Raw genomic sequence first — 17863 nt, forward strand, 5'->3', positions numbered from 1 at the left:
GGGCCAAACTGGTGCACTGCTGGCCCAGGCTACTCTGAGGGAGGCGGCAGAGTTGGGAGGGAGCTGCCACCGCCCCGCCACACACACCCCTGCCCCTTTACTGGTGGCCGTTGCTGCTAGTACTTGTAAGTACTAAATGACTATCATCATGCCCCCTCTAGGTTTAGGGAAGCCCCCCCCGCCCCTTTACTGGTAAAGAGGAATCTCCACCAGATTCCCCTTTAACGGTAGAGCTCTGAACTGGCTTGGTTCGAACTGGGTCCAGTTCGGTTTGAACTCAGACTGGTTGAGGCCAGTCCAGTTTGACCTTGAACCTGTCAAGCCAAGCCGGTTCGATGTGGAGCCTGGCTTGAACTGAGCTGGCCCACACACCCCTAGCCTCCTGAAATTATGTCCCCGAGGACTGTGCAGCCCTCACAAAATTCTCCAAGGGCTGGACACCTCATAAAGATAGAGGGAAAGAAGTCTGCACAAATATTGTCAAGCATTAATTACAATTTAGCCTTATCCCCCCCCCCACCCCCGCCATGGTAATGGTGGACTGGCAGCCCAACCCAAGCCTAGATTGAAGTTCTTCCTGGAGATATTTCTCCCCAGTATCTTTCAAAATATTAAACCACTAAGATCTCCAGGATAACTTTCAGAAGTCATCCAGAAATTGATGCCAATTCCTGGAGACTCCACATCAATCCTGGAGGGTTGGCAAGCACTTCCTCATGCTTCTGGGTCCCAGTAAAGTGTCCCCTCTGACTGATGTTTGGGCCAAACCCAGAGAGAGGTGCTGGTTACCTCTTCTCTCCTCCAATCAGGTCTCTTGCTTTCATGATATGTCATTGTCTTGCAGTTTTCAGCTTGTGGAAAGCCTTCCTTGTGACATGCCATATGAGCCACACAGTGGTGCTGCAAAACCCTTGTCTCAAGCATGGATGGAGCTCTTAAACAGGACTCAGGAAAGCATCCATGTGGCTTCTTACTATTGGACTCTGACGGGAAAAGACCTAGGTATCAATGACACATCATCGAAACAGGTCAGTTGCAAAGCAAGGCTGTTCCCTGGGTCTTGACGGTTTTTCTTTGGATCTAGGAGCCAGTCCAAAAATGTAGGTGCTAGACAATGGACAGTATTAGTGGACTTGATAATGAACATGAAGGAGTGGGTGGGTGTGTAAATGGGCTTCTCTTTATCCTCTGTACAAGTAACATACTTAGAAAAGAAACAGGTTGCCTGGAACAAATAATTATTCAATAACTCTACCTCTGATTATCCTAGTCTAGGAGCCACGATTAAATTTCTAGGCTCCAGGGGTCCCTGGCTCCTGGATTTGTCAAGTCCTGCTGCACATTGCTCTCCCACCTTTTCTCCAAGGAGCTCAGAAGAGCAGTCAAGATCAGTGTTCTCTCTAAAAAATTTTCATCTATGTGCGGAATGAGTTTTGTTCTGGGCGGCAGTATGAAAGCATTGTGTGTGCACATGTGCATTCAGAGTGGGGCCTTCCGGATTCAACCTGAGCGGGATCTAAAATTAACTGAGTGGACATCCAGAAACTTGTGAGCGTGCACACGCGTGCATGCCTTAGAGGGAACACTGGTCATGATCCTCACAGTCTTACGTGACCCAGACCATCCTTATCAGCTTTGTACCCTAAGTGAGTGTCTAGATAGCTTTAATGGGCGGGCGGGCCCTGTTAGGGTGCGAGGGAGTGACACTGGAGATGCTGCATAAATGTACCTAGAAAGCTTCATCCCTAGTGGGGATTTGAACCTGGATCTCCCGACTGCTAGTCTGACATGCGAATCACTACATCATACTGTTTCTCACAGCATCTCTTTGTAGTCAGCAGAATACTGATTGGAATATGTTTGCAGGGAAGCGATCCTACACTGAACGTTAATTTAAAAATGCACCCGTGAAATAAAGTAGAGTTCTTCTTGGCATACCCTCTTGGCTAGTTTATATCTTCCTGGACATATTTTAATGAAAGCCATATGTAGAACTGAAATCCACGCAATATCAGTTATGATCAAGATGGGTCCTAGCAACTGCATGCAGAAGGAAGTTCCCATCCTTCCCCTACTCCTTGTTGGTATTTTGCCATGGACATTGTCTCAGTTCTTTATATGGGGCATGCTTGTATATATTTGAATGTGTCTGTGTACTGCCTTGGGGGTGGCGTCACTGTGTTTGTTTCTCTGCCCCTCACTTGCTGTCATGAATTCAAACCGAGAGGTTTTCCCTCTCTCTGCATAAGAGACTGTTAGTCAGTTTATTCTTTTCTTAGCCTATGTTTTTAGTTTGTAATAAATATCAAGCTCTTGTTTCTCATTTAAAGAGCTCATCTTGTGGTAGCAAGCATGACTTGTCCCCTTAACTAAGCAGGGTCTGCCCTGGTTGCATATGAATGGGAGACAACATGTGAGCACTGTAAGATATTCCCCTCACAGGATGGAGCCGCTCTGAGGAGAGCATCTGGGTTCCAAGTTCCCTCCTTGGCAGCATCTCCAAGATAGGGCTGAGAGAGATCCCTGGCTGCAACCTTGGAGAAGGTATTGCCAGTTTGTGTAGACAGTATTGAGTGAGATGGACCTATGGTCTGACTCAGTATATGGCAGCTTCCTATGTTCCTAACACGCTTCTCTATAACAGCCCCTTGAATTCCGTGCCCCACCCAAAAAGTCTCTCCTGAGGGTTAGGGGACCCTTGGATCAGGCTGGGGTCCAGGGGAGTTGCAAGGGAAGGGGGAAATTGCCCACAGGTGGAGACACCTTGCATGAGCACTGCTACTTTAACTTAAAGGGTCACACATTAGAATTTCATTTTCTCTTCCAATCTGTTTTGTTCCTCTAGCCCAAGGTTTCTTAACCTTGGGTCATAGGAACATAGGAAGCTGCCATATACTGAGTCAGACCATTTGGTCTGTCTAGCTCAGTATTGTCTTCACAGACTGGCAACGGCTTCTCCAAGCTTGCAGGCAGGAATCTCTCTCATCCCTATCTTGGAGAAGCCAGAGAGGGAACTTGAAACCTTCTGCTCTTCCCAGAGCGGCTCCATCCTCTGAGGGGAATATCTTACAGTGCTCACACTTCTAGTCTCCCATTCAAATGCAACCAGGGTGGACCCTGCTTAGCTAAGGAGACAGTTCATGCTTGCTGCCACAAGACCAGCTCTCCTCCCCAGATGTGGTTGGACTACAACTCCCATCATAGCCAGTCACAAAGGCCATGGCTGGGGATGATGGGAGTTGTAGTCCAACAACTCTGAGGACCAAGGTTAAGAAACCCTGCTCTAGCCCTTTTACGGATGTGGGAAGGAAACAGAGTGAGAACAAATAGTTCTGTTCAGATATTATGTTGACATCTGTACACTTCTACAAGTCTTTGTGTGAGCGTACTTGCAGTCATTTTAAAAGTGAACCTGGGTACAGGCCCCCGGGGGTGGATTAAGCTTTTTGCCACCCATAGGCATAAACATGTTCAGCATAACGTGTGAATATCTGTACTTGTGTACACTTTAAACCCGATATGTGTTGAACATAACATGTGAATAGGGCTAATGCTTCCCCAACATCAGGTGTTAATGTGCTATTTCAGAACCAGGCACTAGCATGGGTGGAAGAGTTGTCCAATGCACAGTTTAGCATCTGTTGTCCTAGCGTAATACGAATGAGTGATTTGCTTTCTCTAGGGTGAAGATGTTCTCAGGAAGTTTGAAAGCCTGCTCCAGGAGAACATCTCGGTGTTTATTGCAACAAGCATGCCATCTCCAGCTAACAATTCCACTGATCTTGCAATCCTGGAGGGGAAAGGTAATTATTTATTTCTTTGTAAAAATTTGTCTACCCTGCATTTTGGTTGGGCAGCCACCACCCCCCATCTGCCACCCCACAGGCAGTAACAATATAAAAATGACAACAGCAGCAGCAGCAACAACTAATAAAATACAACTAAAATAAGTTAAAACCAACCCCCCTGCCCAAACACATAAATCCATTAAAATAACAGGTTGGTGCCTGCATGTGCCTGCATGTGCGCATACGCGCGCGCGCGCACACACACACACACACACACACACACACACACACACACTACCAGAATTAAGCCCTAAGGCTTGTGTTTGATGTCTACTGAAAGATGAACAGAGAGAATCAAAGAGGCTTCCTGAGTGAGGGGTTCCACATTCCAAAGTTTAAGGGCCACTGCTGTGAAGGTCCTGTGTTCTGTGCCCGTTCACTGTACTGGGTCCTTAGACCAGGTCCTTCAAGGCTGAAAGAAGTGCACACAGTTTTATATGGGAGGAGAAAGTCCATACGATATCCTGCTCCCAGCTTGCTTAGGGCTTTAAAAGTTAATAACTAGCATTTGGAATCTGGCCCAGAAACTGCTAAGCAAGCTATGTAGATGGAATAGCGCTGGAGTTATATGCTTTGTATACAACCTAACACCAGATAACAATCTGGCTGCTGCATTCTGAACTAACTGCAGTTTCTGAACACTCATTACAGGCAGTCTCATGCAGAGCACATCATCATAATCCAATCTGGCTGCAACAGTGAGTGTAGTCAGATCTATGATATAAAATTGGATAACAATGTTTTGTTAAGGTTTCTTATATTATCAACTCAAGCATTAATTGCTCATAATTGGAAAACTGCTGAAAATCTTAATTATTTTATTTTATTTTAATTTTTTACATTTATATCCCGCTCTTCCTCCAAGGAGCCCAGAGCGGTGTACTACATACTTGAGTGTTTCCTCCCAACAACCCTGTGAAGTAGGTTAGGCTGATTAGGTTATCAGTAACTGGTATAAAATAATATGGAAATATATTCTTGAAGAACTTATTTTAGCTCGATGTAATAATATGCAACAAAACCTAAGTAGATATGACTTTAAGCAGGTATGGAAGCCAGTTATAGATACAGTGGAGACAAATAGGGTTTATTATAATCCGAATAAGATCTTGGTTGAAATGGTTAAGAAGATGATGGACTGAATATATAAGTATGATTGATATACCAGTAGCATAAAACCTATATCAATTGTACATATTTTTCTTCTTCTTTTCTTCTTCCTGGTATATTGCAAATGTTACTTTATCTTGTTGTACCATCTTGTTGTACCGTTAATGTATATTTCTAATATTTAATAAACTAATAATTAAAAAAAATGAGTGTAGTCAGATCCGCCTTTCACAGGAGCTTTCCCAGACAGCAGACTTTACAGCAGGTTTTACTGTGAGTTCAAAGTTGCCCCCCAAAATTGACACAAAAAATGGATACATGCAAAAATAAATAAATAAATAAATAAATAACCCCCCCCCCCAACCCAGGTATAAATCGGGCTACAATCTAACGCACAATGAAAAAGCCGAATCATATGTGAAATGCTTCCTGATAGCTCACAGAGACTTTGGGGTAAATCTGGCGGACATGTGAATGCACACCTCCATTCCAGAGGAGATGTGAACTAAAAGCCAGGTGTGAAAAACTTCCTGGAAGGGCTTGGTCTCTCAGTTGAAACTAGCGAAGAGCTCCAGGTGATGGTTGCCACATGGGCTTCATGGAGTAATGATAGTTTCAAAAGCACTGCCAAGAGAAGAGCCTGAGGCTTCAGGGAGAGCACAGCTCCACCCAACAAAGGTGGTACACCCAACTCCAACCAACAGTGGGCAGGATCCAGACTAAGTTAGTCATGACTAAATCCCACTGGCTGATAGCCAGACTAAATTACTTCCGAGTAGTCCTACTGAAATTAAGTAGTCCGTTAATGTAACTTCTTCTGAGTACTATTACTGCGTAACATAGTCTGGAGGTCAGTTGCTGAAATTGACAGCTGACACGATCTGGAAGATGACTCAAAATAGTTGCATTTGAGTTAAAAGGATGTTAGGCAATACCTAACTTGTCCTTTTCATTTCAATGGGACTACTTTGAGTAATTTTCCTCATCCTGTCAGCCATTGGGACTTAAGTTAGTCATTACTAACTACTTTTATTTATTGATTAAAATATGTGTATCCTACCCCTTCAGTACAATACTGCTCGGGGTGGCTAACAATGACAGACATTTTAAAAAAATTAATAAAATCCCAATTAAAAAGAACCCACTTAAAACCAGATGTATAAAAAGTTTAAGAACTCACTAGATACAAGATATCTACTAGACATCTAGTGTTAGTATAAAACCTCTCTCATTTATTTCAACAGTGTTTTGTGGTCATGGCGTCCATGACTATCTTTGTCTGAATTGTGCTAGGAACACAATTCTGTCTGGATTAAGCTTCAGTTCAGTCAGGACAGAACCCAGCTCATGAGACTGGCCATCCACACAACTTTGTACCACTGGCACAGCTGTATTTCAGGCCAATTCATGCTTTTTCAGTACATGGAGACATCTAGTGTAGTGAACACATGTTACATCTTAGCTGTATGAGTGTACAGATGTCTGTACACTTGTACATGTGTTTGTGTGAATGACTCTACCTGTGTTCATTTAAAAAGTGAACCTAGATACAGGCCTTTCAAATGTATGATACAGACAGGAAGTGTACCTACGTTCAACATAACATATGGATGACTATACCTGCGTTCAGATCTGTACCTGTGTAAATTGTACAGTTGTTCTATGAGTATTGAATAAAACATGTGAAGAGGCCTCTTGAGAACATGACAAAGTAGTTATTTGACTTTTAAAAATTTTTTGTCAACAGGGGAGGGGCTCACAAAATTTTTTAAATTTTTGTCAACAGGGGCTCACATAAAATGGATTAATTTTGGACAGCTGACCCACGGGGTCCTGCATACCAAATTCTGGATCGTAGATCGGAAACACATCTTTCTTGGTAGTGCAAATATGGACTGGAGGGCCTTAACTCAGGTAGGAGTTTTGAAGATGTAAAGCTGAAGAAATAACACAGAACTGAACTGAACTAACTGTATCCCACTTTGCTTCAATTTGTATTGAAAGGAACAAACTGTTGGGAATTCTCTCTGGTAAGAGATACACTTCTATTACAGCAGAGTGCACAGAGGCAAAACACAGCAGAGTCTGCCCAGGCATGTGTGTTTGCTGAGAGCAAAATAACTTGGAGCCAGTTCATAGTTTCAAATCAATATAAGGAATCTTTATTGGAGAACTCCACTCTAGATAGGAAAGTGGAGAGATAGAATCTCTAATTTAGCTAGCTAGCTAGCTGGATGCAGAGAGATGCTGTCTGCATCTCTGCACACATGGTAGGGGTGTGCAATTTGGATTTTCGGGTGATTCGGCTCGGACCCGAGCCGAATCACCCCCGTTCTGTTTTGTGCCCGAATCTGGGTCACCCGAATCACCCTTGATTCGGTTCAGATTCGGATTTAATCTGAATCTGAATCGATTTGGGGGGGTAAAAAGTGGCCCAGGGGCAAAATTTTGGGGTGGGGTGGTAGTGCCCAATGGGTAGAGTCTACCACCCCAATTTCAGGGGGATTGGGCAAAGTCCTGATTTTTTGTGAATTTTTAAAGTTTTAGTGACTTTGGGGCAGTTCGGGGGCATAGCATGGGATTTGGGCAAAAGGAGTGGGGTGGGGTGGTAGTGCCTAATGGGTGCAGGCTACCACCCCAATTTCAGGGGGATTGGGCAAAGGGCTGATTTTTGGTAAATTTCTGAAATTTTCATGTCTTTGGGGCAGATTGGGGCATATTGGGGCAGAAAGTGGGGCCTGGGGCAGAATAGTGGGGTGGGGTGGTAGTGCCTAATGGGTGCAGGCTACCACCCCAATTTCAGGGGGTTTGGACAAAGGGGTGATTTTTTGAGAATTTTTGAAGTTTTGGTGACTTTGGGGAAGTTTGGGGGCAGAAAGTGGATCTGCCCCAAAATAGTGAGGTGGGGTGGTAGTGCCTAATGGGTGGAGGCTACCACACCAATTTCAGGGGTATTGGGCAGAGGGCTGATTTTTTGAGAATTTTTGAAGTTTGGGTGTCTTTGGGGCAGATTGGGGACAGAAAGTGGATCTGCCCCAAAGGAGTGGGGTGGGCTGCTAGATAGTGTCTAATGGGTGGAGGCTACCACCCATCCCCAATTTAAGAGTGATTGGGCAGGGGGTGAATTTTGGTGAATTTATTTTTATGAGGTTTGTCTTCATAAGGTGAAGTGTGCTAAATTGATTACTTCCTCATATTATTCATAGTAAAGGAAAGTGTGAAAAAGTGAAAGTGGGGTCATGAGAGTTGTCTAATTGAAAAAAAAATCTCATTTGCTATGATACAATGAGAATTCACACCTCAGAAATTCGGGTGATTCGGCTCGTGCTCGAAAAAATTTGGGGGACATCGAGGGTGATTCGGTTCGGCCCCGAATCACCCGAAATTGTTTGTTTCGGGCACAGATCGTTCTGTGCCCGAAATTTTTTGCACATCCCTAACACATGGTGCAGAGAGAGAGGCGAGCATGTGTGATAGGGAGAAGAAAAAAGGGAAGAAAGAGAGAGAGTCAGGCAGGAAGGAAGTCCCTGAGAGTAGCAATCTACATATCAAAGGGATAGTGTCAGAGCAGTAGAGAGGAGGAATGACCAATGTCTTGAGCCCTCTAGCCCTCTGACTCACTAGTTTGTCCCCCTCTGTCATTGAGGCATGAGACAGCGCAGAGTCCTTCACTTCCAACACAAACACTATTAAGACTGGTGATTATGGGGAGGGGATGGGGGATGGATACGAAAACTGAGTCCACAGGTTAAGAAAGGCCGTAGATTTTACTGTGTTGTAGTTCATTTTTTAACCATAACTCTTTGAGACGCTGTGCTTTGTGCTATATCTGCGTTTTTCAAGCTTTCAATTTCCTCACTGAATTAGAATATAGGAAGCTGCCATATACTGAGTCAGACCATTGGTCTATCTAGCTCAGTATTGTCTTCACAGACTGGCAGCAGCTTCTCCAAGGTTGCAGGCAGGAATCTCTCTCAGCCCTGTCTTGGAGAAATCAGGAGGGAACTTAAAACCTTCTGCTCTTCCTAGGGCTTCATCCCCTAAGGGGAATATCTTACAGTGCTGCTCGTACTTCTAGTCTCCCTTTCATATGCAACCAGGGTGGACTCTGCTTAGCTAAGGGGACAAGTCATGCTTGCTACCACAAGACCAGCTCTCCTCTGGGCTAGTGAGGAATTGTCTGGTGAGGAAGTACAAAATGGCAACTTGCACAAACATTTACATCTACAGAATAAGGTATTTGAACACCAACCGTCCTGTACTCTAGGATAATTTTGTCACAGGACAGGAGGGGAGCAAGATAGTTTATTTGGGGGGAAAGCAAATGGAGTGGAATGAATGGGAAATAAAATTAAAGCAACCGTGATTGCCCAAAGAGAGGCATCCAGGCACTCAGCCAATCAAATTCTCAGTATTGACTGGAAGGGAAGGAGCATTTCCTCTTTACGTATTTTGCTATATACTTTCGTTCAAACTTGCAAAAGTGATAACAGAGGCATACACATATTAGTAAATAAAACAAAATGAAGAGCACCTTTAGGTGTAAGTGACAATAGATATTGGGCCTAGATTATGGATTTCCAGCTCCTCTCTTTCTGCAGATGAAAGAAGTCGGGCTTGTGATCAGCAATTGCAGCTGCTTAGCTGATGATCTCTGGAAGACCTTTAAAACATACTGGGATCTGGGAGAACCAAATGCCACCATCCCATCTCCATGGCCAAGCAATTATTCTACTGAGATTAACAGGCAAAATCCTGTAGAAGTGCAGTTCAACAGAACTGCCATCAAAGTCTATTTTTCTGTAAGTAGCCCTATATATATTGTTTGCTCAGATGTTACTCTAAATCAGACATTGGAAAACTACATATTACATTAGAAGTGCAGTTAGACCCTGTCTCCCCACCCTCTTTTCATTGTTGGTCCCAATTGTAGGTGTATTTGGTAGGCATCAGTGTTCCCTCTAAGGCATGCATTTTAAACTGTTTTAAAAATTGCTTTGTATTGATTGTTTTTAAAATGACCAATTCACAGATTTTGATTTTGTTACTGTGTACCACCCAGAGCTGTTTGGATGGGGCGGTATATAAATATTATTATTATTATTATTATTATTATTATTATTATTATTATTATTATTATCACCATCAGCCAATTACAAAAAGCAACTTTACTGGGAACAGCCTATATTCTGCGACGATATCTCTAATAATAACAGCAACAATATTGATAATAACATTCAGCCATCCCAGGTCCTTGGGAAGGACTCGATGTCTGGATAAAACAAACCAGTCAATAACAATGTCTGACTGTGTAAACAATAATTATAATATAACTAGTATTTTTAAGCCCGTTAAAATAACGGGCGCTAGTAGACCTTTGGGGCCAGCCTCCTCCTCCTCCATACCTCCTCCGCCGCCTCCACCCGGCCGGGCCCACCGCCTCCTCTGGCCGAGAGTGGGGGCCCTTTTCCGAGAGTACTGCCCCACTCTCCCTCCCTTCCTTCTGCTCCACACTCTTGTCTTTCTTCCCCTCCCTCCCACCCCACTCTCTTGCCCTCCCTCTTCCCCACTCCCTCTTGCCCTTCCCCCTCCCCCTTGCCCCTCCCCCCTCCCTCTTGCCCCTCCCCCTACCCACTCCCTCTTGCCTCTCCCCTCCCCCACTCCCTCCTGCCCCTCCCCTCCCCCACTCCCTCTTGCTCCCCCTTGCCCCTCCCCTCCCCCACTCTCTCTTGCCCCTCCCCCTCTTGCCCCTCCCCTCCCCCGGCCCACTCTCTTGCCCCTCCCCCTCCCCCTGCCACACTCCTCTTAAGGCTGTTATATTAACGTGCTCGTTCTTTGGGGCTGGCTGTTCCCTTCTCTCTCCTGTCCCACTCTCCCTCCCTCCCTTCTGCCCCACACTCTTGCCTCTCTTCCTCCCCCTCCCACCCCTCTCTCTCACCCTCCCCTTCCTGTCAGCCTCCTGCCCCAGTCCCTCCTGCCATCCCCACTCCATCTTGCCCTTCCCTTCCCCCTCCCCTTCCCCTCCCCCACTCCTTCTTGCCCTCCCCCTGCCCCACTCCCTCTTGCCCTTCCCCCTCCCCGCTGCCCCACTCCCTCTTGCCCTTCCCCCTCCCCCCTGCCCAACTCCCTCTTGCCCTTCCCCCCTGCCCCACTCCCTCTTGCCCTCCCCCTCCCCCCTGCCCCTCTCGCCCTTCCCCTTCTCCGCTGCCCCTTCCTCTTGCCCTTCCCCCTCCCCCACTCTTCCTTGCCCTCCCCCTCCCCCACTCCTTCTTGCCCTTCCCCTCCCCCTGCCCCACTCCCTCTTTCCCTAACCCCTGCCCCTGCCCCACTCCCTCTTGCCCCCCCTCCCTCATGCCCTTCCCCCCTTCCCCCTCCCCCTCCCCCCTGCCCCTCTTGCCCTCCCCCCTCCCCCCTCCCCCCTCCCCCCTCCCCCCTGCCCCCTCCCTCCTGCCCTTCCCCCTCCCCCTCCATTTTGAAAGTTCTACTTACCAGGCCGCTGCCACTCCTCCTCCCGTCTGGCAAGCAGGAAAGTCCAGCTGCCCGGATCCCTCCCAGAAACCACCCCAGCTAGGGAGACCAACAGAGAAGGGGAGAGGAGGGGAGTGGGAGAGCGGAAGCCAGAGGCAGGGAGGGCTAAAGCCACATCGAGCCAGCCCCTAAACCCAACGGAGGACACCCGGGGAGGAGGGGGATGCGGGGGAGGAATGGACAGACCAAGAGGGCTAAAGCCCTCAACCACCGAAGCTGGGCCTGGACAACAGGCCGGAACGCTTGCCGCACCTCCGAACCGGGACGCCACCGCTGAAGCTGCCACCTGCGAGGAAGGCCAAGCCGCCAGTCCCCATTCCACGGCCGAGAAGCTGCTGAGGCCGCCGCCAACACCCTTGCCAAGGCCGCCGCCTGCTCCGCGGCCGGGACCCTGAGAAGTCAGCCGCTGAAGCCTTCACCGAATCTGCCAGTGCCTCTTCTGGGCCCGCCGCCCTCTGCCCTCCTTTGGCCGAGGCGGCGGCTCGCCCAGCTTCCCCCGCCACTTCGCCCGGCTTCCTCCGCCGCCCCCGCGGCCAGTCCGGACCCGCCGCCGCCTCTGTCCTCTGCTCTCCTTGGGTTTGGGCTGGACCCGCCGCCACCTCTGGCCTCCCCGTGGCCGCCTCTGGCCTCCCCTCGGCCGTGCCTATCAACATGGCCGCCTGGTGCCTGCGGCTGTATCTTCCTCGGACGTTCTGGGCATGCGCTCCGCGCATGCCCAGAATGGCCGAGGAAGACACGGGCGCAGAGACACGGGCGCACACACAGGCTCTTTATTATAGAGGATATGCATGTGCACGTGTGCATGCACAACTGTTTTAATGTCCACCCAGTTAATTTTAGACCCACTCAGGCTGAACCAGGAAGGCCCCACTCTGAATGCACATGTGCAGACACTGCCTTGATACTGCCCCCTAGGACAAAACTCATTCCACGCAGAGATTTAAAAAGTTAGAGGGACCACTACTACGCATATGTCTTACTAGATTTAGATAGATGCTGTAGCAGGAGTGGTCCTTCCATGAGGTGAGGTGAGTTGGTAGCCTCAAGTGGTGGGTTACTAGAGAACTGTTGAGGGTTGTAATTTTTACCCCCAGATTAATTAGCAGAGCACTAAAGAAGCTACCCACTGCAGTTACAGAGTAGAATGCAGAGTTTAGTTGTTGCAGCTATTTAGAGAAGACACATGGAGATGCTTGTAGAATAAAATACTAAGTAGATTTATTGGTGAAGTACACCTTTGGAGAGGAAAGACCTAATCCTTAATCTAAAGAACTACATAATGAATAAGTAGGGCGCGAGAGAGATGTTTCCATCTGCTCTCTAAGAGGAAAGGAAGGGAATCTGACTCAGCACAGGAAATACCTGAAGAGTCACATCAGGGGTCACTGAGACAAGTAGAACCGCTAGGGAGACCCTGACTCACTATCTCTACTCCCAATGCCCCTGGTGGTCATTAGGATAGTTGGTGCAAAAGGTTGATGCCCTGCAAGTCCATTTCCAACAAACTAGCAGGGAGGAAAGATGCCACTCGTCCCCCCTGCTGCCTCACCTGTCTCCCTTAACTAGCCACCCGTACCACTGGAACTGCTCTTTGCCAAGGAGTGGCACAGCCATTGCCCTGAGACAATCCAGCTCCCGGTCCTTCCTTTATTTCCTCCTTTGCTGCTACTGTCTCCTTCTCCACCCACTGGGCTGGCTCTGTAAAGGGGGAGCAAATGGAAGAGGAAATGCAGAAAGGGCAATAGAGTCCCGGAGATGCTCTACAGTGTGTCACCAGCACTCTACTGCCTTGTCCTCAGGTCCTCTTCTGTTTCCTCCTCCTTTTAAGTAGCAGTTGAGTGGAGCATGAGGGAGGGTGGGGCGGGGGTGGGGGCATGCAGACTGCACTACTGCTGCTGCAAAAGAGGAGGTGGAGGGGAATGTGTGCATGTGCATGTTCGGTGGGTGGGGGGTAGCAGCGGCCTGTGACCTGCTAACTGAGCACAGAGGCACCTTTTAAAAATGGTGATTCTCTTTATTTAGCATGGGGAGAGCAACTGGCCCTATCCATCCCTAGCACAGCATCCCTCCAGTGGCTGTTACTGGGGTTCTATTGTATGTTTAAAAAGGAGGAGGAGGAGGATGTGGAGGAGAAGGAGGAGGAGTATGTGGAGGAGGAGGAGGATTGTGATGATTGTGAGCCCTTTGGGGATAGGGAGCTATTTTTTTTATTTATATCTATGTAAACCGCTTTGGGGACTTTTGTTGGAAAATAGTATATAAATATTCATTGTATTCATATTCGCATGTAGCAGGGGAGGAGCATGTGCATTTGGTGCCCTGCCTCGGGTGCATTGGTGCCAGGCAGCCAACATGCTGTAGTCATTCAACTTCTCCTCTGTTCTAGGCTTCTCCTTCTTCATTTTGTCCAGAAGGGCGCACCAATGACCTTGCAGCTGTCCTTGATCTTATCTACGGTGCAGAAGAATTTGTATACGTCTCCCTTATGGAGTATTTTCCTACAAGCCGCTTCAGACAACCACCAAGGTATCCGGCTGAACCTAGCACATGCCCCTCCTTTGGGTTCTCATAAAGGTAAAGGTAAAGTGTGGGCAATGAGAATGGATTCCTGGTTTGTCATTGAAAATCTCATTTGCTACCAGAGAATCTACACTCAGAGCACCTCAGAAACAACAAAACCCTGTACCCCATGGGTTAGCAACCCATGGGGGTGGTTGGCACCCTCTGTGAACTACACCACCACTCACTCTGGGTCACCCCAGCACCCCACAAATGCAGGTATGGGCTGCTGAAACCTCCATTCTTCCCTATGGAGTAAAACCTTAAAGACACATAAACTTCAAAAATCACTTAAAAATCAGCCCTTTGCCCAATTCCTTTCAAATAATTCTGGTAGCTTCCTTGCCCCCTTGGGAACTACCACCCACCACACTCCACTCTAGGCCACCACTTTCTCCCCAACGTGAAGTGATACATTTGTTGGAATCCTGATTATTCCCTATGAGGAATTAAAAATACTTTTAAAATTCGCCAATAATTGGAGGAGTGTCTGATTGCCTTGGGGTATGGTGGGTGGTAGGCACCCCTGGGTGCCCCTAGGTGGTCCACAATAGGGTATAATGGGCTGGTTCAAGTCCCATTATACCCTATGAGAAATTCATTAAAAATTGTAGGCGTGTCTGATTACTTTGGGGTTTTGGTGGTAGATGGCACCCATGGGTGCTCCACAATAGGGAATAATGGGCTGGTTCAAGTCCCATTATACCCTATGAGAAAAAATAAAAATAAATTTCAAAAATTCATTAAAAATCGCATGAGTGTCCAATTGCTATGGAGGTTAGGTGGTAGGCACCCATGGGTGCCAACTACCACCCCACCCACTTTTGAAGGTTTGAACCAGTTCAAACCAGTTCGAATTGACCGCCCCCCCCCAGTTTGGTTTGAATTCAAACTTGCAGCTCGAACCTGATGGCTGGTTCGGTTCAAATTCGAACCATCAAGCCAAACCGGTTCAAATTCGAACCAGTTTGCACATCCCTAACATTGAACTCCCCCCCGCAAAGTAAACTTTTTTATTATATAAAGTTTAGAAGCTTGTTTAACCCCACACCTATAAGCCTTTCCACTCTACTGAGTTTTTGTTTTGGTATTTTTTACAAAGATGTAAGGGCTGTTGTAGTAGACCCAGCCATACAAAAGGTCTACTTGGTGGCAGCGGTGGAAGTATAGGTGGGATAGGCAGCTATTCATACACAGTGGAATATAGATAGTTATTTATTATTTTATTTATTTATTCAGTTTCTATACTGCCCTTCCAAAAGGGCTCAGGGTGGTTTACACAGAGAAATAATAAATAAATAAGATGGATCCCTGTCCCCAAAGGGCTTACAATCTAAAAAGAAACATTAGATAGGTACCAGTAACAGTCACTGGAGATACTGTGCTGGGGGTGGATAGGGCCAATTACTCTCCCCCTGCTAAATAAAAGAGAATCACCATGTTAAAAGGTGCCTCTTTGCCAAGTTAGCAGGGGTCATATTTGTATGCCTGCAGCTCTTTATTTGCAAATAAGTCAACATTGCTGACTATATTCCTATGTTCCAGATACTGGCCACCCATCGACAATGCTCTGAGAAGTGTCGCCTTCAGTCGCAACATCCATATACGGCTTCTGATCAGCTGCTGGATCCATACTGACCCGTCCATGTTTCATTACTTGGAGTCGCTGAGCGCCCTTAATGACCCACCTGCCAACATCACAATAGAAGTGGTAAAATGAACGTGCTTTTGAATGTTTCAAAACCAGTCAAAATGATATAAAGCATGCACTCTAAGGGTGTGTAATGGGTTCTTCTGAGTCTCACATGGCCCTTAAGGTCACACCAGATATGTGGGGTTGTGTTTTTTCTTCTTACTAAAACAGCAGCTGAGGGAAGGTTTGGTTGCAATCCTGGCACAACTATTTCTCTCCTGCTGCAATCCTGATGAAAATAGTTCCTTCCAGGGGCAGACCTTCCATGAGGCAAGGTGAGGTAGTCGCCTCAGTGCAGGAGAACTGGTCTTGTGGTAAGGTAAAGTGTGCTGTCGAGTCAGTGTCGACTCCTGGCGGCCGCAGAGCCCTGTGGTTGTATTTGGTAGAATACAGGAGGGGTTTACCATTGCCATCTCCCGCACAGTATGAGATGATGCCTTTCAGCATCTTACTGTATCGCTGCTGCCCGATATAGGTGCTTCCCATAGTCTGGGAAACATACCAGCAGGGATTTGAACCAGCAACCTCTGGCTTGCTAGTCAAGTCATTTCCCGGCTGCACCATTAGGTGGTAGCAAGCAAGAATTGTCTTCTTTGCTAAGCAGGGTCTGCCCTGGTTTGCATTTGAATGGGAGACTGCATGTGTAAGATATTCACCTTAGGAAATGCTGTCGCTCTGGGAAGAGCACCTGCATGTTTGCATGCAGAAGGTTCCAAGTTCCCACCCTGGCATCTCCAGGTAGGGCTGGGAGAGACTCCTGCCTATAACCCTGGAGAAACCCCTCTCCATCTGTGCAGACAACACAGAGTTAGATGGACCACTGACTCAGTATATTTATTTATTTATTTTATTTTTACATTTTATATCCCGCTCTTCCTCCGAGGAGCCCAGAGCAGTGTACTGCATACTGAGGTTTCTCCTCACAACAACCCTGTGAAGTAGGTTAGGCTGAGAGAGAAGTGACCGGCCCAGAGTCACCCAGCTAGTTTCATGGCTGAATGGGGATTTGAACTCGGGGCTTCCCCGGTCGTAGTCCAGCACTCTAGCCACTACACCACGCAGCTTCCTTATGTTCCTATGAGATGCCCCTGTTGCTGCCATCCGTTTAGCTCTTCGGTGAAGAGCCTCAGTCCTCGCAGAGCTTGTAAGAAGCATGTGGAGAGAAGAGGGAGCTGCTGTCAGCCTTCTCTTCTCACCACCCCTGCACTTTCACAGCTTGCAAGGATCCGTTCTGAAAGGGAGGTGACCCCACCCAAGGTGCTGGGCCAGGCAGAACTTGGCACTTTGCCCCAGGCACCATAATCCTTTGGGCCACCCCTGGTTCCCTCCAAAGCTGCTGTAAGCCCTGGAAAGGAAACGTCCATTCCAGCTGAAGCCCTGAAAACCTTTTGCAACACAAAAAGCATGATATAAAGGCAAAGTATTATTCTTATGAAGCCACCTAATGGCGTCATCTCATACTGCATGGGAGATGGCGATGGTCAACCCCTCCTGTATTCTACCAAAGACAACCACAGGGCTCTGTGGGCGCCAGGAGTCGACACTGACTCGACAGCACACTTTACCTTTATTATTCTTATGAGCTGTAGTAGTTGCAGATGCTTTTCTGAGCCGTGTAGCCAAAAGCCGTTATTATTTGATAATCTATTGTGTGTGAAATTCCATAAAGTCATCAGTGTGAAATTCCTGCTCATTCCAGCCATATTTTCCTTTCAGAAAATCTTCATTGTTCCAGTTGGAAATCACACCAACATCCCCTTTGCAAGGCTGAGTCACAGTAAATATATGGTGACCAACAATGCAGCCTACATTGGTAAGTGCATTTTTACTTTTTTTTTTTTTTAAAATACATACTTTATTTACGGTCTTTGACCAAAAGACCACTGGATCATTGCTAGGTAAAGTATGCCATCAAGTCGATTTTGACTCCTGGCGTCCACAGAACCCAGTGGTTTTCTTTGGTAGAATACAAGAGGGGTTTACCATTGCCTCCTCCCAAGTAGTATGAGATGATGCCTTTCAGCATCTTCCTAGATCGCTGCTGCCCAATATAGTACCAGTGGGGATTCGAACTGGCAACCTTCTGCTTATTAGTCAAGCATTTCTCTGCTGCACCGCTTAAGGC

General features: G+C 47.1%; 1 protein-coding gene across 1 annotated transcript in view; it reads left to right on the plus strand.

The window, feature by feature from the left end:
* The window catches only part of PLD4 (phospholipase D family member 4), a 34189-nt gene that overhangs the window by 13555 nt on the left and 2771 nt on the right, over positions 1–17863 (plus strand). The window contains exons 4-10 of the mRNA XM_053259610.1: positions 845–1028; positions 3683–3803; positions 6745–6872; positions 9560–9760; positions 13873–14012; positions 15591–15756; positions 17455–17551. Of these exons, the coding sequence (XP_053115585.1) occupies positions 845–1028; positions 3683–3803; positions 6745–6872; positions 9560–9760; positions 13873–14012; positions 15591–15756; positions 17455–17551 (1037 nt within the window). The remainder of the gene's footprint in view (positions 1–844; positions 1029–3682; positions 3804–6744; positions 6873–9559; positions 9761–13872; positions 14013–15590; positions 15757–17454; positions 17552–17863) is intronic.

The sequence above is a fragment of the Hemicordylus capensis genome, chromosome 1, assembly GCF_027244095.1.
Source record: "Hemicordylus capensis ecotype Gifberg chromosome 1, rHemCap1.1.pri, whole genome shotgun sequence".
Lineage (NCBI taxonomy): Eukaryota > Metazoa > Chordata > Lepidosauria > Squamata > Cordylidae > Hemicordylus > Hemicordylus capensis.